The sequence below is a fragment of the Myotis daubentonii genome, chromosome 8 (assembly GCF_963259705.1).
Source record: "Myotis daubentonii chromosome 8, mMyoDau2.1, whole genome shotgun sequence".
NCBI classification, from domain to species: Eukaryota; Metazoa; Chordata; class Mammalia; order Chiroptera; family Vespertilionidae; genus Myotis; species Myotis daubentonii.
The window spans coordinates 76,676,091-76,700,952 of NC_081847.1; the positions used below are offsets into that span (position 1 = coordinate 76,676,091).

Below are 24,862 nucleotides of genomic sequence, written 5' to 3' on the forward strand. Positions count from 1 at the left end.
TAGCACGGCCAGTGCACGTCATGGCAGCTCCTGCATTGAGCATCTGCCCCCTGATGATCCATGTGCGTCATAGCTACCAGTCGGACAGACAGACACTTAGCCTTTTATATATATAGATTTAGTAGATTTTTCTTTTGCTTCTTATACACTTCTCTTTCTTTAGACTGTTTTTTTTCTAAATTATAAACTACCTGGAAAAAGCATACACTCTTCTTTGTATTAACCATTTCATAAATAAATTAAAAAGAGGCAGGTAGGGGAGGTAAGGGGAGGGAAAAAAAAGAGACATATATAATACTCTTTGTAATACTTTAAGCAATAAAACAATTTTTTAAAAAAGAGGCTGGTAGGAATTAGTGGTGCTAAATAAAATTGCCTAAATTGGTCTGTTAGCAAGGTTGATTGTTGGGATGAAAATGTCCATGTTTCTCTCATAAGTTACCTTAGGAATGCAACAGTGTGACTGTGTTACTGGTGAAACGTCTCTCCTTTTTTTTTTTTTTCTTTATTGCATCTGTGTACAAATGTAATCTGAGGTGTAATTCACTGCTATAAAATATCTCGTTTTCTAAACATGACTCCTACATCTCTTTGAGATGAGAAAAATGTGTGTTAAAGTTAAATCTCGCAATTAGAATGAATTTCTTTGTGGAGGAAACGTGATTAAGCAGCTCTTCCTGGTTAAGGATGCAGCAGGCAGAGGCGCTGACCAAGGATGTGCTCAGACCTGCTGCTTCCAGTCCACTCTGTCCTTTCCCGGAGATGAGGTGGCTTGGGCATCCCGACTGCATCTGGAAGCTGAACTAAGAGTGTTTCTCTTGTTCTGAGTCTCTCTTCAGACACCAAAATGTTGGATTTTCACCTTCTATAACCCATTTATTTATTTTTACCTATTCCTTCCATTTATCATAGGTTTTGACCCAAACAAGGAATGTCAGGTTCAATTTCTCTGCTGGCCCAGGGCCAGCTCTGATGAGCCAGAATATCCCAGTCTTCCCATTAGTCTTCCTCAGACTTGGTCTTTCTTACTGACACCTCTTGTATTTCAATATCAAATTCATGGGACTTTTCCTTGTCATCCAGTTTTCTAAATTCTTCCAAACTGGGATAGATGGTTGATCTGTCTGGGCCTTTTTACTGCCAGGGCACTGGGAAACCCACGGGGCCTGGCAGGCTTGGTAATGCTGTGTTAAAACTAGTGTTTCCTCATCAGTTCCTGCTTTTCCCACTCCGTGTGTTTACAACCACTGAAATGTTTCCACTCTGTTTGGCTACACTAGTTTTCTCCTCATTGACTCCCCTTCCTTTCTCCCTTTCTACGGAATCGTTCTAATTCTCCCAGCACTAAAGTTAGTTGGGACGGTAAATCGGGTACAGTTTCCTGGACTGTTTCTCTCCCCCCGTCCCCCCAGTAGCAGAGTCACAGGGGAGGGACATTGGGTGCACTCTCATATCTTTCATCGTGGAGAGCATCTGGGGACCATGGTGCCAATCCGGCAGGCTGGCGTTTGCGGCATCTTAGCTGCTTCACCTCAGTGTCCCATCTTGCGTTTAATAGGGGAGTTGGATACCCACCGTGTGTTGTTGCCCTTAACCTTCCCTAAATGGCTGGATGTTCTCCCATCTCAAATGTTCACTTTAGGTGTGTGTCATAGACAATGGCCAGTGGGCTCACATATTAACTCAAACATGCTTCTCCATGAAGCTGCATCAAGAGTTAGGGAAAGGGTCTCAGAGCTCACCATCCTGCACTTACCGACAAAGTAGGCAAGCCCTCTAACCATACACCCACCAAGCTCTATGCTTCATGATTTTGCCCTCTGCCAGCCTGTATCACCTTCTTTGTGGAAAGAGGATGGAAAGATATAATTGTTATCTTAAATTGGAAGAATTACCTCCCAACCAACTCCTGTTTTCTCCCAGCTTCTCCTGTGTCTCTGAGAGTGAGCAGGACACCTTACTTCACAGTCACTCTGTCCCTGTGTCAGCACTAAACACCTAGCTTTACTGAATGAAGCCTGAAGCTAACCGCCTGTGGCACACTGTGTGTGTGTGTGTGTGTGTGTGTGTGTGTGTGTGTGTGTGTGTGTGTAGAGGATAGGGTTGTTTCTTTTCTGTTGGGTTGTTCTTTCTAATAGGTTCATATAAAGGTTATAAAGTCCATCTATCCATATTGTCTTTCTCTGTGAAAGTACAAACAGTCATAAAACAGAACACTACCATTCAGTTTTGTAATCTTAAATTTCAAACAACGCACTGATGAATTATTTATGTTATAGAATGTGTTTTCAATAATGTGTAGCATAAAATGGGATGAGTGCTTATCCATACGTGCCCTGAACTTTCTAAAGTGCATGCTAACGAGCAGGGTCACCCAGCGTCACTGTGGCCTGGTAATGTGCAAGGCAAGCGCTCCTCCCCTTGCTCCCGGCTTCTACATTACGTTCGCCAGCAGTCAGCTCGCTGCTTCAACTGTGGAGCCTCGCAGTAACACTCTTTGACTCCAAGCTGCCTCATGGTGCTTTTCTCTCAGCATAACCGACACTGGGCTCTATAAATTTTATTTGTCGTTCTGGCTTCCAGCCATACTAACTTAGGCTTTAATTCATAATTAGTAGGAAGTCACAATTCCATAGAAAAGAGAACATTTTATATTAAATGGCCATTATCTAACATCATGATTTCACAAAATGATTAAGATGCTAGAAAATAAGTAAGCTACCTTAAGGTTTCCAATACTTAAAGTGCAGGCATAGGGAGGAGGGGTGATAATTTTGTTTTAATCTCTGTATATAGTTCCTGCTACAATGACAAAAAGAAAAATTATTTTTTTTAAATGTTATTTTTATAGTTGTACAAATGATCAGATTTGCCCAAATTTGCTTTCTATATCAAAATCTCTGAGATCATGTACATTGCTTGCATATCTTGTGACAATCTTTAACACAAATTTCCAAACGACAATAGTAAAAGGCCAGGAGCAGATAGCTCATGAAACTTGAATGGTGGGTCTTGTTGAAGAAGATGGGGTAACTTTTGGAAGTCAGTTTCTGTTCATGATAATATCTTTGTGTGAAGACTTAACTCAGGACTGAGAACCAGGAGAAAAAATGATGCAGGTCCACAGTCCCTCATCCAAAACTCTTGGAACCAAGTGTTTTTCAGAATTCACAGGGTGTGTGTTTTTTTATAATTTCATAAATGTGTTCTTTTTTAAAATATATTTTTATTGATTTCAGAAAGGAAGGGAGAGGGAGAGAGAGATGGAAACATCAATGGTGAGAAAGAATCATTGATCGGTTGCCTCCTGCATGCCCCCCACTGTGGACTGAGCCTGAAACCCAGGCATGTGCCCTGACTGGGAACCAAACTGTGACCTGGTTCATAGGTTGACGCTCAACCACTGAGCCACAGCAGCCGGGCAGGTCCACTTTTTAAAGCCCCAACACAATAGATGATACTGACTTCGTAAATCTGGAGGTTGGGACCACAAAATTGGTATAGAAATAGGAGTCAAAATTTTGAGCCAACAGTTTCAGTTTAACTGTCTCTATAGAACTGATGGTATTAGGAAGGCATTAGGTATCACAGCAGCTCTAACTTCTCCAATCCCCACACCAGAATGACGCCTGAGCTTCACACCTGCTCATAGACTGTGGGCACTGGTTGGCATGGACGTCAGAAAAAAACTACCCATCACACTGGGTCACTGATAGACACCTGTATTCAATGTCTCTGAAAGGAAGTTAGATACTATATCTTTGTGAACCTGGCTAGTTTATGACAGGATAAAAGCAAACCTAATTTGAGCTACTTTATCTGAGATTTCCTAAAACCTTCACTGTGTCTTCCGTTTTTTGCTTATTGAACAAGTTATGTCGACATTATCTGTGTGAATGTGGTAGAAAGGAAGTTCAAGAAAGGCATTCTGTAAAGGAAATGTTTTCAAGCAAATTGTCCTTAAATCAACACTAATTGCCAAATACTGACTTTTTTCCCCCCTTAAGATAATGGAACAGGAATGCTAAATACAGAATTTGGCAAGGGTAAGATAATAAAAGCTATGGGGATTCTTTTAAATGAAAGCAATGGCATATCCATAAAATAGAACCCTGCTGCAGCTCCCAGGAATTAGGTAGATCCATATGCATGATTGTGGAACAATCTCCGAAACATTCCAGTGAGGGGAAAAGCAGAGCATAGATCAGTACATAAGCACAGCTCAGTTTAAGTTTGTAAATACATGTGTGTATATTTGTGTAATTATATGCATGCATTTAATTATACAAAAAAAATATTCGGGCCGAAACCGATTTGGCTCAGTGTATAGAGCGTAGGCCTGTGGACTGAAAGGTCCCAGGTTCGATTCCGGCCAAGGGCATGTACCTGGGTTGCGGGCACATCCCCAGTGGGGGATGTGCAGGAGGCGGCTGATCGATGTTTCTCTCTTATCGATGTTTCTGACTCTCTATCTCTCTCCCTTCCTCTCTGTAAAAAATCAATAAAATGTATTTTAAAAAAAAGATTCAGAAGCACATATACTAAACTGTTTACAGTGCTCTCTGGGAAGGCTAATGGGGTTTGCATTTGGTTGGAGGATAGGGTGTTGAGAGGACTTGCATTTTTCTTTGTATAATTCTATGTATTTCAGTTTTTATAATGAAGACATATTCTTATATTATTTGAACAATTTAAAATTTTTAAGAAAATAATGACAAGGTAGTTTCATTCATTATTTATCGAGTACTTGACATTAAGGATATAGTGGTTTCTGCTCTTATATTGCTTCCAGTGTAACAAGGGAGGAAGATATTAAACAAATCTGTATAAATAAATAATTATAAATTGTGAGAAGTGCTATAAAGTAAAGCAAATTATTATGAGAAGAAAAATAATTGGGGCAATCTAGTTTACATACTGGGGTTAAAGAAGTCCTCTCTGATGCCGGGGTCCAGCCCCAGCGGGTCCAGGGGTTCCCAAAGGTGTGGACGGAGTCGGCAAAGAAGGAATGACACGGAGACAGCGTTCCGTTGATCAGCAGCCTAGCCAGGATCTCCAGCCAAGTTCTGGTCTCGATCTCCAGAGAGGTTCTGCTCAGGATCTCCAGCCAAGTTCTGGTTAGGATCTCCAGCCAAGTTCTGTGTCCGGGTTCTCTTGCTAGGTTCTCCAGCCAGGTTCTGTAGCCATGTTCCCTCGCTAGGTTCTCCAGCCAGGTTCTGTCCAGGTTCTCCTGCCAGGTTCTGTCACCAGGTTCTAGTCAGGTTCTCTTGCCAATTTCTGTAGTCAGGTTCAGTCCAGGATCTTTTGCCATGTTCTCTCCAGCGAAGTTCTTCTGTCTGTAGGTTCTGTGTAGGTTCTGTCTTCTTGGCTCTCTTCTAAGTTCTGTCCTAAGTTCTGTCTCTCTCTGTCTGGTTACATCTGTATTTATACCAGTTGATTCAATCCTATCAATCTCTATTACAAAGGTTAGGGCGTTTCTTATCTCCATTCCAGGGAGTAAAGATTATGTAGCTTAAGCATGATTGTTTGTAGTTAAAGTGATTAATTACCCGCCTGGCACTTAGTTGAGGGGTTTTATTCCCTCCCTAACTTCAGGGGAAAATCCCTACCTGGGGATTCAACCTTTCTCGGAGAGGTGACCTTGGTTAAAACACAGCGCCAAGAAGGTGAGCAAACATATTAAGAACCGTATGCCATATATGCCAGGTCCCTTGAAACAGCAAGGATGGACCGGCTCCTGGCACACTGAAATAGTGATATTTCAATTGACATCTAGTAGGATGAATAATAGTTATCCAAGCCCCAAAAACAAGGGAAGTAAAAGGAAAAATAAATGAGTGAGACTATATCAAACTAAAAAGCTTCTACTCAGCAAAAGAAACCATCAACAAAACAAAGAGGCAGCCAACCTAATAGAAGATATTTGCAAATAATACATCCAATAAGGGGCTAATATCCAAAATATAAATATAAATATATAAAGAACTCATTCAACTCAACAACAACAAAACAATCAAATTAAAAAATGGGTAGAGACCTGAATAGACACTTTTCCAGGGAAGACATACAGATGGCCAATAGATATATTAGTATTCATAAAGATATGTGTACCCCTATATTCATTATAGAATTATTTATAACTAGAGGCCCAGTGCACAAATTTGAGAATGGGTGGGGTCCAACCCCAATGAGGGCCCATCGGGCCAGGCTGGTTGGGGGAGAGGCCGTGGGCAGTTGGCCAGCCGGCCTCACCCCCAATCTGGGTGTTGGGGGCCGATCGGGGGCTGGGCCAGCCTGGGGGAGGCCCAGTCGGGGCCCAGATCAGGCTGGTTGGCTGCCACAGTGTGCATCATAGCCACTGGTCATTCCAGTCATTCTGGTCATTACGCCATTCTGGTCTCTGGGCTTTTATATATATAGATAGCCAATACATTATAAACAGCCCAAGTGCCCTTCAACAGATGATTGGCTAAAGAAGGTGTGGTTCATGTATACAATGGAATACCACTCGGCCATAAAAAAAAGGCAAAATATTGCCATTTGCAACATGGATGGATCTTGAGATTATTATGCTAAGTGAAATAAGTCAGAAGGAAAAGGACAAGAACCATATGGTTTTACTCATGTGGGATATAAAACAAAAAGCAACACATGAACAAAACAAAAAACACACAAATAAACTCGTAGATACAGACAACAAGAATGATGGTTACCAAAGGGGAAAGGGATGGGGAAGGAATGAAGAGGGTGAAAGGGGCCAAATATGTGGTAATGGAAGGCAACCAGACTTCCGGTGGTGAGCACAAAATGTACATAGATGTTATATTATAAAGTTGTACACCTGAAATTTATATACTGTTAACCAATGTTATCCCAATAAATGTAATAAAAATTTTTAAAGATTAAAGAAAAAAAATGTTAGAAGTGAGCAGAAGAGAAGAGCTTATGGATGGACAGAGGGTGCCTTCTGGTATGACCTTCCCTAAGCGCCCCGTTCTGGCCCTGGGCAGCCGTCTCTGTGGGCTCCTTGGGTTCTCTGTTCCCCTGGTCTGATCATTCTCTGTCTGGTTGTGTTTGTTGCAGGTATGAGACATCTCTGTTGGATTTAGTTCAATCTTTGAGCCCAAAGTCTGCTGCTAAACCTCAGCCCCATCCCTGCAGAGAAGCCGGGGCCTGGAATCACAGCACTTGCCGACTCAGTTCTCTAAAATCAACCCGGAAGAAGATGGGGACAGGCAGGACCCCCGATGACCTACAGGAGAATCAAATTTTGGAAGACATCTTTTTCATTTGACACCGAAGCAGTTGATACAAAATTTACATAAGCACTTTGTAGGTTTCTTAATATACCGATCTAGGATTTTTAATTTTTAATTGCAAGTAATTGTGTCTCTCCTTTCGCAGGGCCCTTTCTCACCAGCATTCTGTTATGTATTGATTATAGAAATCATCCTAACAACCCCAGGGTGTTTTGACCAGACCCATCAGTAGCTAACACATTAGGGGGGTGGGATGGCGGGCAGTATCTTTTCTATGCCAAGCAGAGATGAGAAAATTCAACATGTGGAGGCCATTGCATATGCAGCCTTGCTTCAAGAGTCTTTCCTTCTCAATATTTGCTGGAAAAGGTTGGCTCACCTTTGTACACAAGGAAAACCTATCTACTGAAATATTCCTCCAATTTAAAAGTAGCCCCTTGTAACATAAGCAATTTCAGGCAGACAGACCCTTTTACCTCTTACCCTGTTCTCTCCGCACCTACATCTAAGTGTAGTCATTTAATTCTGAAGCTGGAGTTGGTGCACCTGTTATCACAAGCAACACTGAAGGCCAAGTGTAAGTCAGGATCGTTGGTCATCAGCCTGGCAGCTGTGCATCCCATGACCAAAAGGGCTCAGTGGGCTCGAGGGAGGGACCCACAGGACCCACCCAACCCCTGGAAACGGGCATGAACTCACACAACAGTGGCCACACCAGTGGAAGCAGAAGCCTGAAACACATTTCCTACCATGCACCAATTTCCCTGGATGGATAAGAGTAATCTCTCGGTATTTTGTTGATCCAAGTGTCCCATGGTTGTGTCTGGAGAAGATACCACTGGAGGGACAGTAGCCTCAGTTCCTGCAGGCTGATAGGCTTTCTCCAGCCCTCCCTCTCTTTCATGAGGATTCAAGACCCTGGCTGCCCAGGGCTAATGTCCCATGCCTCCAAAGAGCCACCTCTACTCACCTGGTTATGCTCCGCCACCCCCAGCAGAGCCTCCCCATTTCCCACTGGACCTCCCCTTGACCCAGAGAAAGACTCCTGTCCAGCAGAGCTCTGAGCTCCATCCTTCAACTTACTATGGCTCAGCGGCCTCTCAGGCTGCTGGCTGGGTGATGACCGCACAGAGCCAGTGAGTTGAACCCTTTCCAGGCACTGGAGCAAGGGGAAGATGTGTCCCCCGGTGTGTATTACTGCATGACTGTTTGACCTGGACGGTGTTGCTTTTCTCTCCCTCTCACCAACCCCAGGCTTGAACTAGGAGCAAGATTCCATCATTAGGAATTGGTAGGCAGGTCAGACCCCCCGGGGCAGCTGCACTGAGTGAGCCTGCATGGCTTCCCTGAATTCTCCATCAAAATAGATGATTTCCGCCTACAAAGCCTTGAGCAGCCTCCCTGCCTGGACAGATCTAAATCGCACTGTCTCTCAGGCTGAGCCCGTCACCTCCCCCACCTTCCTTCACTCGGGTCTCGTGCTTCGGAGCCTCCCAACACCATATTCTTGATCCACAGTAAATACAAGGTCAGGACTGAGTTGGAGCCATTCACTTGAAACGTTTAAAAATCCTTGCCGACTACAATGTCCTTTTCAAGTTCAAGAAGGGAGAGTCGCCGAGTCAATGTCATCCTATTTCAGAAAGCGTGTGGAAAATGGGTGGCCATTTTCTCAGTTAGGTTTGCAGACCATATATTCTTGCTCCATGTGTTATGACCACCTAAGTGCACCCAACTCCCAGGGGTCATCCAGACCACACTCCTCCCTTCCGGCCACCAGTGGCCTCCACCCTCCAGGGTCAGTGGATGCCAGAAGGACCGAAAAGAGAACTGTGGCTTCTTTAAGAAGCTTGTTTGCCTTTAGAAGAGTCATAAGTGAGATCTAAACTGAAGGCTTTGGGGGTCACATGCCACAGAATGGAATTTGTTTCTTTACCTCCCCTTAATGAGCAACTTGGAAGAGCAAAGATTGATTTCCAGCAGAGTATCAATCAACATTTTTCATATGCCACCTTCCCCACTATGTGTATCCATCCTGTGGGCACTTCCTGGGTGTCAGTGAGATGTGAATTTGTACCTAATCTAATATTCTCATTATGAATTGAACCCTGGCACATAGGAATCTACCTTTTCCTTTCTGTGAAGTGACTGTTTGGAATTTGCTTGCCCAGCCTCTAGCCAATCCCCCAAAACAAGACTGGACACATGCCCTAGTCGGTTTGGCTCAGTGGATAGAGCGTCAGCCTGCAGACTGAAGGGTCCCGGGTTCAATTCCAGTCAAGGGCACATGCCCAGGTTGCGGGCTCAATCTCCTGTAAGTCATTGATGTTTCTATCTCCCTCTCCCTACCTCTCTGAAATGAATAAAAATATTTAAAAATAAAAAGGGGGGAAGACTGGACATATATTGGAGGTGCTGTGGGTAGTGCTACGACATTACCCCCCGGTACCCACCATTCTGCGAGAGAAAAGCCAATGTTTGCAAAATGGAAAAGGGCAAAGTATGTCCATTGGAGCAACGGAAGTAGAGCCGAGTGCTTGATTTAGGAAGCCCAGGCCAATCAAGGAGATGCTTTTGCCAACAGTCACCCTCCCAGGGGCACACTTGTGTTTCCAAGCCCAGATGTCATGGGGAGGGAGGGACAGGCTAAAGGAGCAGAGCTGGATGAATCCCACAGTCACTAGGGTGCTGGGGCCCCTCACACTCCCTCCAGCGCACACCTTCTCCCCAGCTAGGTGTGCATTATTTTTAATGTGGGCAACTGTTTATATACGTGTGAGATTTTAAGTTAATAAATTACCTCCATGGCCATTGTCCCCGTGTGGTTTTGATATTGAATTATCCCTCATCAGATCAGTGGACACAGCTTGTCAGTAAGAGCAGAGCCCCAGGTCACCCGAATGTCCTTTCCTTCAGTACTTGCTAAAGCAACGGGAGCTGTGGTCCACTGAGAGAAAGGACATGGTCACCACATCCTAACAGGTGGCCTTGGTCAACTCCAGCTCACACCCGTCACATGGACACCCAGCCTTTTCTGTCTCCGCTCTTTCAGACAGACCCGCCTAGTTGGCTCTAGGTGCTGGGAGAATGTGGGCAAGGGCTTGAGTGCGGAAATGCCCAGCTCTGAGGTGACACCTGTGGCAGCCAGAGACCCATCCTGCCCATTTCCCAAGCAGCTTGCACCTTCACCTGAACAAGGAGACGGCAGCTGCCCCTCAGAGGCAGAGGTTTCAAGAGTAGAACCATCATGCAATCAGCTCCCAAACTGAAAATGAAATGTTTGCCCCTGATTGTCAGGAGGTCCCCCTGAGCCTAGGAACAAAGCTGGAAATGAGTGGGGTGAGGGTGACACCCTAGTCCTCAGGGGGAGGGAGGGACTGACCCCGCAGCCCCAGAAACAGTTTACAAAGTTACTGGTCATGGTTTCTCAGAGTTGTGGTTCAAGGTAGGCTGCCGAAGCCCCTGGGGTTTCCTTGTTCCACTCGGAAGTGGGACCTTCTAGCCCCTCAAGCTTCAGCTTCACAGCGATGCTCCCTGCCTGCCTCCTCCACACACACTGAGAACTGAGTGAGCACCCAGAAAATGCACACCCCTACCCCTACCCGAACCCCATCCCCCTCCAGAACCACAGAGTTCCACGGATGGGCTGGCCCGTATGGCCCATACAATCCACCACTTTCCTTACACAGATGAAGAAAGTCCCGGGCAATGTGACCTGTGAGCTCCCACGTCCTGTCAGTGGCAGGTCTGGCCGCTGAGCCTGTACCTCCCCATGAAAGCACATCACTGCTTCGGTCTGGTGTGTTCCCAGGTGAATGGTTTTTAGAATCTCAACTTGGACTGAACATGCCACCACCATCTCAGAAGTACAGGCCACTTGGCCAAGGTGAGCACACACTTAGCAAGTCCTCTACTTGGCACCACCACACAGATAATGGTAGGCCACCTGTTCTGCAGGTATAACTGGTTCTCTCCCTCATCCTTTCCTTCCCCGCCCTTCAGCCCTTTGCACTCTGAGGTGGGTTGGTCTGGTGCTGGGCTGAGGGGGCTGGAGAAGGGGAAGGTTGCTCCCCGCTCCTTGTCGCTGACTTCGCAGCCCAGTTTTGGGCTTTCTCTTCCCCCCGCCCCCACCCACTGGAGGTGATTTAAGCCTGTTGGATTTATACAACATTGGGAAATGGTAAACTGTGTAAATTTGCTGTGTTTCCAGGGACAGTTATTTATGGAGGGGCATTCTTAACTCAAGTGCAGAAGTGTTAAATCATTATAATAAATTCACGCTATTCAGACTTTCTTACATTGTAATAAATTTTTTCTAAGCATGAATGAGGAGATATTCCTCTAATATACCATTATGTATTTCTTCTCAAAATGACACAGCTTACTATATCAACTTGGAGAATAACAGAAGGAGATTTACTGCGTTGGAGGAAAAATAGTTGAGAATAGTGAGTCTGAGAAAGGACTTGGGAGCACTGACCCCAACAGAGCTTTCCTACCCCCGGGAGGAGCAGCAGGTGCACCCACTGCAGCGGGGGGATGGCCAGGGTGCAGCCCTGAAATCTCCCAGCTGAGCTTCGGAAGAACCTTCGAGCAGGGAAATGGGGCCAGGGACCCAGAGGCCTCTGTGAGGTTCCGTCCAGGAGGAGGTGTCCGAGTGGGGTTCTATCAGAAATGAAAGCTCTCTCTCCCATGTGAAATCCTTTCTAAAGCTTCCGTCTGGGTGAGCACCTGTCTCAGCTTGCTCGCTGGATGCACACTTGGACCAGAGGATTCGTAGCTTTCACCAGATTCTCAAAAGAACCTGTAGTCCACAGAGGTCAGGAATCACCGGTATCTGGTAAAACCTGAAGCACTGGACTGTCCACTCTGCACTAGGCAGCCCCCTGACACAGGGCCCGGCTCCTGCAGCTGGAACTGGGGCTGCAGTGGAGCTCTCAGGGTCAGGGCACCACCCAGAGGGGGATCACCCAGGATTTCCCCAGAAGATGGGACATTTGAGCTGGACAAAGGCCTGGAGACGGAGCTCCAGGGAGAGCGCTTAGGGCAGACTTGGAGGTGCCGCGGGGCCCAGTTGGAAGAGACCTGCATGGGTTCCGGGACTCAGCGACTGTTTATAGTTTCCCTCGTGCTCTGTCAGAGGCTTAGGTTCAAGTCCTGGCTCTGCCACCATAGCTGTGTGACCCTGTGCAGGGCTCTGCACCTGTGCACCCTCAGTGCCTCTGTCTGCAAAACGCAGAGAGCACATGTGGGCTCCCTGCCTTGCCGGGCTCAGTCCACATGTAGGGCGATGAAGAGAGGCTCATGCACTTGCTGGGCAAACAGCTGCAAAGCACTTTAAACACATCGGGTGCGTTTATCATTACCCTGAAGGCTGGCAAGGGGCAGTGGGCCCCTCAGAAGCATGGAGGGCTGGGGAGTTCATGACAGCCAGGCAAAGCTCGGCCTGGCAGCTCCCAGCCATTGCTGCCAATCGCTTCATGTCACCTCCTCTGGCGACGCTACTGCCCTCCTTGGCCTCCAGCAGGACACCCCATGGCACCTCTGCCCAGTTTCAGAGTGTCATTTACTTCCGTTTGTCCCACCAGCCTGGCTGCCTTCCCAGGAGTGGAGAGCCATGGCCTCATCCCCCGGGCCAGGTCCTGGCAGCCTCTGCCTGCACAGCCCGACTCTCTAGGCCCCAGCCTTAGGATGGTCAGGTATAAACAAGGCCAAGAGCTGTTCTGGAGAGGGGACCCTGAGCTGTGGCCCACCTGCCCCATAAGGGTCCTGTGGGTCTCTCACCACCCTTCCTTCTCCCCGTCCCCTCCCCAGTCTCCACTCTCCACCTCTAGTATTTTCTAGCCGCCCCTCTCTCCTCAGGACTAAAGATGATCTTGTTTGGCTGGGCAGGCTGTTCCTGGGAGGGGAGGGGGGCAGGCACCCCCGGGAGCCAGGGCTGGGGGCATCTCACTGAAGGGCTGCAGACAGCCTCCTCACACTGCCCATGGCATCCACTTCTCATGTCCATGTTGGGGCGTTTCTCCTTTCAGGTTCCCAGCGCTTTCCGGGGGGGGGGGGGGGGGGGGCGGGGGCGGGGCTGGTCTCTGCCTTCCCTCCTCCCCCTGCCCCCCCCCCCCCCCCGTCCAAGTACCAAGCACTGAGAGCTCCCCAGCTGATGCTGCAACTGGCCAATGTTTCACTTTGAAGTCAGACTTACAGTAAAGTTTTGGAAAGAACACAAAGGACTTCGAGTACTCTTCACCTACTTGTTCTCACACATAAACACAGTATTGCTTCTTTTCTGAAATGTTTGAGAGTAAATTGCAGACATAATACTCTTCTTTCCCCTAATAGTTCAGCATATGTTTCCTATATTCTCTTACACAGCCATAGTACAATGATCAGGGAGTTAGCACTAATACGCTGCCATTATCTAATCTGCAGGCCTTATTTCAATTTTGCAACGTTTCATTTTGAACTTTTCTTTTGAAGGAAAAGTTTCCTTGCCTCAAATGTCCCTTTAATATATATATACTAGAGGCCCAGTGCACAAAATTTGTGCACTGGTGGGGTCCCTAGTGGCTGCTGGCTGCTGGCCAGGTACTCTCTTCCTTTCCCCGGCCGCCTGCCAGCACCGGGGCCTACCTTCCTTCCCCCAACCAGCCCACCCCCTGGTCGAACTCCCAGAAGAACTCTGGTGGAGAGGACAATTTGCAACTACACTTTTATTATATAGGATATATATCGGGAGGGGATGGAGCCTACAACCCAGGCATGTGCCCTTGACCAGAATCGAACCTGGGACCTTTCAGTCAGCAGGCCCAGGCTCTATCCACCGAGCCAAACTGGCCAGGGCTCAAATGTCCCTTTTTAACAATAGAAAAATAAATTCTAGCCGGGTATCGAATGTATAATCATAAGTTGCTTTTAGTTGACATGCGTCTGTAGGCAAGTACAAACCATTTCTTTTGTAGCATGTTCCCCAATTTAGGCTTGTTTGTTTCCTTCTAATTAAATTCAGACTCTGCATTTTCCGCGAGAACAGTGACGCTGTAAATCATACCGCAAGGCCCAGGGTCATCATTTCTTTCATCCCAGGTGAGGCTAACTTTGATCACCTGGTTAAGTTGACGCCTGCCAGCTTCCTCCACTGTACAATTACAAACTTTCCTTTGTAATTTACATTGTGTGTGTGTGTGTGGGGGGGGGGGGGCGGATACTTTGAGACCATGTCAATATTGTTTCTCATCTATCCTTTACCCACAGTTACAGAACCCTTGATGATGCTGATGATTCGGCCACATTCCACAAAACCCTGTCTCTTCTGGGCCCCACTCCCTCTGACCAGCCCATGCTAGGGGTCCAATCAGAGAAGGAGCCCCATCACTTCCTGTCCGACCAGCCCAGTGCTAGGGGTCCAATCAGAGAAGGAGCCACATCACTTCCTGTCCGCAGGGCCTCCAGCTGGGGAGGGAGCTACAGCCTCAGAGCGCTCCGTTTGAGCTTCAGCCCCTGAGCTAAGGTCAGGGAGAGTTTGAGTGGTCAGAAACCTGGGATAGCATGAGAATCTGTGCCCATTACCCACCTTTGAGGGCCCCAATCAGACCCTGTCCCAAATGCCTGTCATCCAAGGAACCCGCAAGGTACTAAGTTGACCAGAACCACTGGGCTGCCTTTGGATCCCTGGTCAGAGCTGGGCTTGGGGGGCTGGGGGCAGAGGAGCCCTGCTAAGGGTGTGCCAGGCCTGGGGCGCTTCCAAAGGGGCTCATGAGAAGCATTCGTCTCCCCCCCCACTCCCCGCCCCTCCCCCGCCGCCACCGCACCGCTATTTATGCATGCAGCAAACCTTACCCAGCACCTACTATGTGCCAGGCATTGAGTTGAGCAGATGCTCCCCAGTCCCTGATTAAGTGGGTTTGCCTGGAGCCCAAAGGCCTCTTCAGACCCCGGCACTCAGGCCAGGCAGCAGGTGGCTCTGCCCAGGACTGAAGGCAGAATCAAGAGAACTGCTGAGTCCTCTAATCCAGGTGACTTTGAGGGCGTGTCCCTCCTCTGCCTTCTCTCTTCCCCTCTCCTCCCCAGCACTTAGCAGAGAGCTCCGGGCACCTGGGAGCTGGGCCCAACCTTTGAGACCCAGGACAGGGCTCACTATGCGAGGAAGGAAGCAGAGGTCTGCGCCTCCCCAGCACAGCCCCGCTCCGCTCTGTCCTGTGGTCCCACTGTGTGTCTCTGAGGCTTAAAAAGAGAGTCCGCGAAGAGCTTCGAGTGAAGAGGCATTTCCCATGTGACGCAGTGAGTAGGAGCATGGGAGCTGCCCCGAGGGACCTGTGGTTTTCAGCACCCCTTCCGCCTGTCTGTAAAGTGGGTCCAGTGTGGTTGGGGAGCTTAACTGAGATGGCGTGCCTGGCAGTCAGTAAGTGGATTGTTTTTAAGTAAGGCCCCGCGAGCTCCTCAGTATATTCCCGCCTACCTAAGACATCCTGCGGTTCTTCAGAAGGCCTGGGGTCCTTTCTTCCTCCATGCACCCTCCCTTGGGATCCATGTAGCCCGCACGCCCTTTAATACTCGCCCAGGTGTCTCCGCCTCCCTCCCCAGTCTGGGCTACTTGCCTCCCTCTCCGGGCTTTCCTTGGCCCCGCCCAGTTCTATCACGTGAGCCTGCAGTGGTCTTTTGCTTTGATGTCAGCGAACTTCTTTTTTTTATTGAATGTATTGGGGTACAGTGACATTGGTTGATAAAATGATGTAGGTGTCAGGTGTACAATTCTGTAATAGGGGTACTTCAGATGGGGAATGGGCACAGCTGACTTTTAATCTGGGCTTTAATACTTTCTTGCAATGTGATTGTGGGCAAGTTACTTACCATCCCAGGTCTCTGATTGTTCTTCTATAAAGTAATGCTCCTGCAGGATTACTTCTGGGACTAGAGATAATACCCATAATGCACTGGTTCGTGCACCGCCCTCATCACTCCAGCCCAGGCCTTTGCACAGGACCCTTGGTCCGTGCACTCTACATTCTGGTTGAGCAGGTTAAGGAACACCTGTACCCCCTCTCCCAAGGTAATTTTCATTAAAAAGCAGAACTAAGTGAGGCCCAAGTCTAACCCAAAGAAAAGGCCCCAACAGTGGGATCCAAGGCCCTGAGCAGGACTGGAGGGCAGGGGGCAGATGTGTTGGGTCAGCCCAGTGCCCTCATATTAGTTCCGGGGGGCTGTCCATGGAGCCCATGCCCTGCTGGTCATGCAGGATGAAAATGAACCTCAGTTGCCTTGTTCTGAAGTCCTTCTTTGGACCCCAAAGGAAGTGTGGAAGGGACACAAGGTTGGCAGCACCTGTGCCCACTGGATTCCTGCCAGCCCAAGGCCCCTGCCCTGTTAGCTGGGCCCCAGGAGCAGGCAGGGAGAGAGGGGCGATGGCAAAGATGATTCCAGAAGACTCCGGGACAGAGGAACCTCCACACCTCACTTGGAGGAGGATAGGACCTTCAGAAATGATTAAAATTGCCCTTGATTTGAGTGATGGAGAACCAGTTGGCACGGATCTTAAGAATTAGCTTACGGTTTTCTCCAGGGTTTAGTGTGCTGGGGAAAAGAGCTGACACAGCTCAGGGGGTTCTTGAACTTCCAGTAGCTGCATAAAATGTTAAAAGGAATTACATTTATTTCCATTGAATCCCCCCTCCTCACTAATAAGAGCTGTGTGGGTCTTTGGGTTGTGTCTCTCTCCTTCCATGCTCCCTCTGTCCCCACGGCCAGCGGTGCTCCCAGGCAGGGAGAACCCTGAACTCATTAGCAGCACATTTGTAACTTCTCACTCACCTTTAGGTAGTTCAGTTCCAACCCAGAAAATCAAGGAAAGAAGGGAAGAAAAGGACTAGTGCCTAAATCAATATAGCTGGTGCCATTTCTTAAAGGTAAAATTGGAACTGTTGAGAAAAACTGTTGAGATGGAGGAGGGAAGGGACATGGAGACGGAGAAGGATTGGCGGAGAGCAGCTGTGGGAGAGTTTATAACCACGGGAGACAAGATGCAGACAGACCTGGCCTTGAACCTGACCTGGGTCATCTCGGCAAGAACTTAACCTCTCTGAGCTGTTGCCTCGCCAGAAAAATAAGATGACACCTACCTCAGAGAATTAGATGAGATTATCATCAGGTCGCTCTTAGCAGTGTCTAGCCCAGAGCAAGCACCCCCTAAATGACAGCTACACCCATGCCTCAAAGAGAAGAGCCCCCCTGAGGAGAGTGTGACTGGAGGGTGATTCCTCTACTGGTCCAGTGGGGTCCTGGCAGCCCCAGGCCTGGGCTTAGCTCTGGGACTCCCTGGGGAAGTGGTGGGAGCCTGGCACTCACTGCCGGGTGCTGGGTCTCCCTATTGAAAGAGGTTGATAGCAGAGTTCCTTGCACCCCTGTCTGTGCATCTGCACCCTGGGCTTCAGTGTGGATCACACCCGGAGTGGGTGGCGGGGTTCAGGGCTGGGAGTGGAGTGTTCACGGTACACTTTATCATAGTTTTTGAATTATATGAATATGTTACCTATTCAAAACATAGATAACATTTTTAAAATGCAAAGACCAAATCAATATGCAGCCCGAGGCCATATGAACCGGGAGGAGGATGGCTGCAGACAGTGGTGTTGGGAATACTCCTGGGAAAAAGAAGGGGTGAAGTGAGAGGAGGGGGCACAGGGGCATCAGCTCACTGGGGTCCCTGGAAAGGAGCGTGAGCTGTGAGAGACGGGTGTGCAGCTCCGCATGACAGGCATTCTCTGGGCATCACAGGCTGACTGGACTTGGGAGAAAACGACTTAAAGTGATCTGGTGTCAAGTTCGAGCTTGCTCCAGTTGGAACGTGGATTGTCAATGGAATGGAACTAAGGAAGGAGGAGGGATCAGGGGTTGAACTATTCACTCAGAGTGTCTGTACTATACAGGAATTTATAGCTCGGAATCCTTGGGGTGGGATGTGGCTGTGTGTGGCTGCGTCTTATTTATTCCTCACAACTCTTGGGGGCATGCGTGTACGTATTATTATCCCCATTGTAGAGATAAGGAAATTGAGGCTCAGAGAGGTTAAGTGACTTTTCTAGGATTTGCATACCAGTTTGACGTCAAAGCCCATGCCCTTTTCACTCTGATGCGCTAGTCTCCGCCCTCCTCCTGGTCTGGGCAAATCCTGGTTAGACCTTCATGGAGGGTGCAAGAAGCTCGCTGAAGAGATGAGGAGTTAGGCTGGCATGAGGGAAGTGAAGCTGGGGAGACAGGGATGGAACTGGGGTGCTAGTGCTGGCTGTCCAGTCTCCCTGCGCTGCCCGCCCCCCCCCCCCAACCACCACCAGGAGCCAGGCCTCGGAGCATCTGGTGGTGTTGAAGACCAGAGACTGTGTGGGGCAGAGGGCATGTAAGCAGGGGGAGGGCAGTAGAGACAGGCAGGTGGGCACTTATCCAAGTCCTATTATTGCTTACAAAGCACTTGCTGAAGACCCACTTCCGGAACCTGCCTCAGGTATCTGGTTAGTTCTTTCCTTCCTTAACCCGCAGGCAGCATGAGTCAACAGGGACTGGGATCTGAGTGCCAGGAGCGTGGTCTGCCGAAGGTGGGGCATCAGTGGGGGCTCAGAGTGTTTATCTGGGGCAGATTCCATTTGGGGAGATGGAATGGCATCCACAAGTCTGATACTGTCACCTTGGGCGGGGTGAGGCCCCGAGCTCACTGCCCAGATGTCCCTATCTGCCTCACAGAGTGAGAATGCTCATTTGGGTTCAACCCGAGGGTAAGTCCCCCACTGGCCCTGCACTCCTATGCCAGGGGGAGCTTCAGGTTTGCCCACGAGGGCTTGGGTCACTCTTGTGGGTGGGGAAGCCCTGGGACATGCATCTCGCTCTATTGGTGCTGTGTGTGCAGCAGGTGGGATCCAGCTCAGAACAGGAAAAGAGAGGGGAGCTGTGAACTGAAAGGTCTCAGTACACACTTTTCGGGTGAGCATCACACAGAAAGGAGAGAAGGGAGAGAACGTGCGAGAGAAGATAAGAGTACAAAGTGGGTAGATGAAAAGCAGAAAGGCCTTTGAAAGTGCCGCCTGGAACAGGCTGGAGGGAGGCCTGGGGCCGCCCTTGGGTAAGGCTGGGGGAGGCCACAGCTCCCCCCACGCTGTGCAGGGAGCACAGCTGCCCAACAAGCCGGAGCCAGCCCTTGGGCACTGTGCAGCCTGGGAAGCATGAGGGAACTGGAGTACCTCCTCCGGAAATGGCCCCGCGGCTGGGATTGCTTCCGAAGGACGCGGTGGGTCATGGGAGTGCCTTATGCAAGTATCCCCTTTTCATTAAGTTTGAGATGAAAGGTTTAGAATAATGGCAGAGGAAGGTGAGCCATAGAGCGTAAGCAGAAATTAATGAGGACTGTGTCTTGGGTTTTCTTAACACTGCAAACCAGGGGTTCTTAACCAGGGGTGATGGATGAGCTGCAGGGTCCCCAATCGCTCCGTGATCGTGTGCAAACTGACTTGATAGTTTCCCAGGAATCCTGAATCCCCCCGAGGTTAATGAGTTGTATTCTCTCTCACATGTGCTGGGCATACATTAGTTACTTGGTGTGTGGTTTTTATACAGAGGGCTTCTTTTCTGGAACTGACACAGTCACATCGCGGCCCGTGTTTTCATCCTCCCAGGCCCCATGGGCCGAGGCACAGCTGGCCAGACTCTGAGAAGCACAGACTGAAAAAGAGCCTTGTGTTTTTTTGTTTTGTTTTTTTTTTTAAACTGTGCTTTATTTAGGGCTAAGCTGGAGAAAGCGTCATCCAATAGTTACAGAAGGTTACAAGGAGTTTTAGGGAGTTGAGTGTGAAAAGAGCAGTTGTACTGAACTGCAGCGGTTTTGTTTTGTTTTGTTTACAACATCTGGACATCCTAAAAGGAGGAGCCAAGAGAAAGAAAAAGAAAAGTTTAAAAATAATAAATAACCAACAAAATAGAAAGAAAGGAAAGGCAGGAGGTCCGAGAGGAACCAGCTAAAACAAAACAGGAAAAACATGGTAGGTCCACACGCCCCCTGGCCTCACGCTGACCTGACGTCAGTGAGGAGGGTAACAGGGCAAATACCAAAGCAAGTCTTCCCAATGGCGCAAATAAATTATAATAAATATGTTGTCCTTTAAAATATACGCGTTCTTAAATAAATCAGCGCTTTTCTGATTCTGAGTTTTTTTTAAGCAATGTCTTTTTTTAACTGCTCTAAAGTCATTTACCAAAGATAAATATCGTGCTTTCATTAAATAGTTTTCCTTGTTTTTTTCTCTATCATTACAATTAAAAGTCCTACAAAATATGCAAATTTATTTACAGAAAAACAGAGCCGGCATCATTTAAACATCCCTGTTTTTCAAAATTCCTTGTAAACAGTTTCAGAAATTCTTCAAAGATTGTTTTTTTTTCTCTCTCTTGTTTAAGGTTTTGTGTGTATGTGTGTGTGTGTGTGTGTGTGTGTGTGTGTGTGTGTGTTGTTTAGTTGTTTTAAGATGAAAGTTCCCAGGTCCCCTTGCCCGGAAAGTCTCTGGAGCAAGCATGGAAGGCGAGTGAAGCGAAGGTCCAGGGCTTTCGGAGAGCGACGAGCGCACAGCTCCGGCGAAGCGAGGTGAGGGCGGCTGGGCCTTCCTGCCCTGGCGCGGCCTCCGGGCGGTGGGCAGCCAGGAGCCCGCAGGTCTGGGCCATCGGCCTGGCCCTCGGGGTCAATGGTGTCGTCATCGGACAGCACTCACTCGCGGGGAGAAGGGATTGATGCTCAGTCTAAACTCTACAAAAGTACAGTCCTACAACATCTGGGATTTTAGCAGTAATGCTAACTTCTATAAGTTTTTTTTTCCTTTTTTATTATTTTTTTTATTTTTTGCTTTCCTCTAATTTTTCTTCTATTATATAGGTATTTTAAACTTCTCCTTTTTAAAATTCTGTACAACTATTATGTTTGTAAGAGGGGGAAGAGTTAGAAGCATTTACAGACTTTTCACAACAATTCTCTTGCCTTGTGAGTCCCTTTTTTCCCCTCGTTTTCTCACACTTTACAGTTAAGGAGCTTTAATATTTTTGCTGCTTTCCCCAAATATCCACCAATTTGTTCCTCTTAACAGCTCCATCCAGACATATAATACAGAAAACCATAGGAAAGTGTCTAAGACTTGAATGAGGGTAATCAAAGCGCCTCTCGAAGTATCAAAGAACTATTATCTTGCTGTTTTAAAAGCATTTAAGCATTATTTTTCCTTTTTTTGTGTTTTTGTGTTTTTTGTGTTTTTTTTTAACTTTTTTCTTACATTTTTCATAGAATCGCTCTAAGCTGTTTCGAGAACAGCCAGGAGGCAGGAAGGAGGTGCTCCTCCGTTCCCCCTGTGTTTGACATAGAGCTACACATCTGCAATAAAAAGTTTGGTCCTTTGGTCCCTAAATAGCTAAAGGAATGACAGATAGAGATGCTCCGGCGGCCTCCCAGCCGCCCCTGGGGACCAGGCCCCGCACACCGCTCGCCCCAGCCTGCCGCAGGCGCCCACGGGCTGGAAAGCCCCGGGGATCGGTAAGCAGCGCAGCGTCTCTTTCCAGTTCCCAGCCCTTCAGCCTCCCCATCTGGTCTCAAGTTATTTTGTTTTAAAAGTTGCCTTTTTTGTATGTTTTTTTTTCTCAATTTTTCTTCATCTTCTTCTTCTTTATGTCATATGTATTTTCCCCAAACACGTGCCCTCTGAACTCCATAGACGCTATACTTCCCTTGAAGAAATGTTACAGTCACAGAGTGTCTGGAGTCCTCAGCTTGCTTGGTATTGGCTGATATGTCAAAGGTGTCATCCAACAGTTCTCATTTATAAATAGAGAGAGAGAGAGGTTTGTTTTTTAATGTAGCCCGTTCAGCATCCTGCCCTAAAATGAAGAAAATCAGGGCTGATTAAGCACAGAGAGGAAACACAAAATGCATCCAAACACCAAAAGGAGCCTGCCTGGGGCGGGGGGGGAGGGGGGTTCTGGGGGTGGCAGGAGGGAGGGAAGGACCAGGATGAGAATTAGTCATGATCATGATACATAAAGAAGAAATTGACTCTTCTCTTCAGAGCAAGAAACCACTGAGAGGTCTAGTCGTGAAGGTTGTGGGAAGGGGTCTTGATTCAGGTTCCTTCAGAGTTCTAGATTGGGGGAGGGCTCAGTCTAAGGGATGAATTTGGGACTGTGGGATATGAATTCATAATTAAACTGATCTCTGAGGGATCTATCCCAGATACAATATGTATACAGAAGCCTAGCAAACAAGATAGCACAATCTAGCAGCCCAGCCCCACTCCTCCCCGACTTGAGGAAAAGGCAGAAAGATCCATGACATGAATTTTGCTGAATCCTTGCCCAGTTTCCACCAACCACTCCTTTCCCAAGGTCAGTAACTATTTGCGAGGCTACGTGTATATATATATGTATATCTGGATATATGTGTAGAATATATTCACCTGCACATATGTGGATATACATGAATATGTGTGTATGTATATGCATAGATACACACATATACACACACTTAATGTTTTTCTCATACATGCCAGGGAATTTAGAGGAAATTCAGATCTTCAAGGGGTGGATGGGAGAACCTAAAAGAAGTTAGAGCGGATTTAATCATCAAACATAACTCAGTTCTTGATTTCGTTTTGAATGGTGGCTTTTTGGCGTTTTGTTTTGCTTTTAAGAAAAAAATCATGATCTGACTAGAATCAGAAGGAGAATGCTTAATCACCGTGAATTAACAAATGAGACTCATCTCCATTCTAGCAAGCAGCTTCCACTTATACATGGGGGTGACTGGTTACACCAAGAGAGTTAGAACTGCAAAGCCCCCGGTGGAGGGGCCCACGTCATGCGTATATCAATCCATGCTGGCAGGTTTTCACACTGTTGATTCAACAAACAGCAAACCGTACACAGCAGTCTAAACAATTACAACACCAAATAAAATAATAATAAAATTAAAAAACACTTGTCAAGGACCCTTTTTCAGTTGTAAACAAAAAGGTGCATTTTGCTTTTTCAAAACCAACCAAAAAGCCCTCCCGACACCCCGGGCCCCCGGGTCCCCTGCCCACATTTAATTTAGCAGAAGTGGCTAAAATACAAACCTTAAAATTGTTAACAGGCTCTCTCTCAGAGGCCTCTGGCTTTGTACTCTAGTTTTTTGGTTTAGAATTTTTTTTTTTATCATTCTGTTACTATAGAGATTTTTTTTTTTTTTTTTTTTTTGGTTTTCCTTTTGAAGTGAGATTTAAAATGGCCTAACTGGAAAAAGACCAGACCCAGGGAAAGTGTCAATTGAAAAAGGCCCCCAAATTTCTAGAAAAAAATAAAATCACAATATTTTCAAGTGCAAGTAAATCAACCACGCATATTTTTAAGATGTTTTCCTTATTTTTTTTTTTTAAGAAAAAGATAATGGTTTGCACAGTTAAATGATCCCATGTTCGATAATTCAGGAATTCATCTTTATTTTTACTAATTTTTTTGTGCTTTTGTTTTGTTTTTTTCTCTATGTGACATCTAGAGAAGCATAAAAAACGCTGAACAAGAAAAACCAAACAACAGAAAGTAAAACCACTGCAAGCACCAAGAACGAAACAAAAATGAGCACAGCAAAAAAGATCGTGGCAGCACAAAAGTCAAGAGAATGCACGTGTGATCATGACTGGCCAATCATCAACTGATACAACATCCAAGAAAAACGCTCCAATCACAGCACCTCCACGAAACTTGACGGCAATTGTCATGCAACCGATTCTTAGCCTTGTTACATGACGCCATCATGTCACACTGTGAACTTTGAGTTGATTTGAACTTACGGATGGGGGACTGTTTTCTCCACTCTCATGTGATTACGTGAACTTTATTCCTAGCTCAGCGCGAGACTGTGGTGGATTTGACTGGCTCTGGTTGGGTTGTTGGAATTTGATTGAATGACAAAAGAAGAAAAGATTTATATATATATATTTATATATGGAGAGAGAGAGAGAGGACAAGAGTGTGGGTAAGGGGGAAGGAAGAAGTGGGGCAGGGCGGGTGGGGTAGGGGGAGTGTGGGAGGGCAGGGAGAGTTGGGTGGAGGGTGAAGGAGGGCAAGGAAGAAGTTAAAACAAAATTAAAAGGAAAAATATTTATACAGCACCAGACCACAGCGTCAATCTAACAGCTCAGATGAGAGAACAGCAGTCAAATCATAAGAGAACTGAAAAGAACTCAAAGGATGGAGGAAGCGGCAGACGGACGACATGGGCACATCAACACACACACATACACGCACGGTTGTTTATGCAGACACATGGGACACTGTGAACAGCAGCAGGACCTCACACAGGGCCACTGAGGGCATCCATCATGCGTTGGGAAGGGGGGTGGGGGCGGGGGCAGTTTGGCGAGGGGGCCAGAAAAAAATAAAACAGCCCCTTAAAACCACCTTGGCTGGCAAGCAGCTCGGCAGCACGTTTCTGCTTTCTATCACCCTTGATTCTTTCTCTCTCCCCCAGGTCCCGGGCTCTCCTCACCTCCCCAGCCTCCTGTGGCTTCAGCCTGTGGACCAGCAGGGGGAGCCTATCAGGTGACCTGATGGCCAGG

General features: G+C 47.3%; 2 protein-coding genes across 46 annotated transcripts in view; one reads left to right on the forward strand and one right to left on the reverse strand.

Annotated features, from left to right (window-relative positions):
* KIAA1328 (KIAA1328 ortholog) overlaps positions 1 to 7,374 on the forward strand; it is a 173,337-nt gene extending 165,963 nt beyond the window's left edge. For all 3 annotated transcript variants that reach the window (XM_059707184.1, XM_059707182.1, XM_059707183.1), the window contains one exon: positions 7,084 to 7,374. In XM_059707184.1, the coding sequence (XP_059563167.1) occupies positions 7,084 to 7,294 (211 nt within the window). In that variant the 3' untranslated portion in view covers positions 7,295 to 7,374. The remainder of the gene's footprint in view (positions 1 to 7,083) is intronic.
* Positions 7,375 to 20,688: 13,314 nt separating this feature from the next.
* CELF4 (CUGBP Elav-like family member 4) overlaps positions 20,689 to 24,862 on the reverse strand; it is a 271,724-nt gene continuing 267,550 nt past the window's right edge. For 35 of the 43 annotated variants that reach the window (XM_059707145.1, XM_059707178.1, XM_059707144.1 and 32 more), the window contains one exon: positions 20,689 to 22,145. In XM_059707145.1, the coding sequence (XP_059563128.1) occupies positions 22,119 to 22,145 (27 nt within the window). In that variant the 3' untranslated portion in view covers positions 20,689 to 22,118. Of the gene's footprint in view, positions 22,146 to 24,094; positions 24,182 to 24,862 lie in introns of those variants that run through there. The other 8 variants (XM_059707138.1, XM_059707137.1, XM_059707142.1 and 5 more) reach the window with 2 other exon arrangements.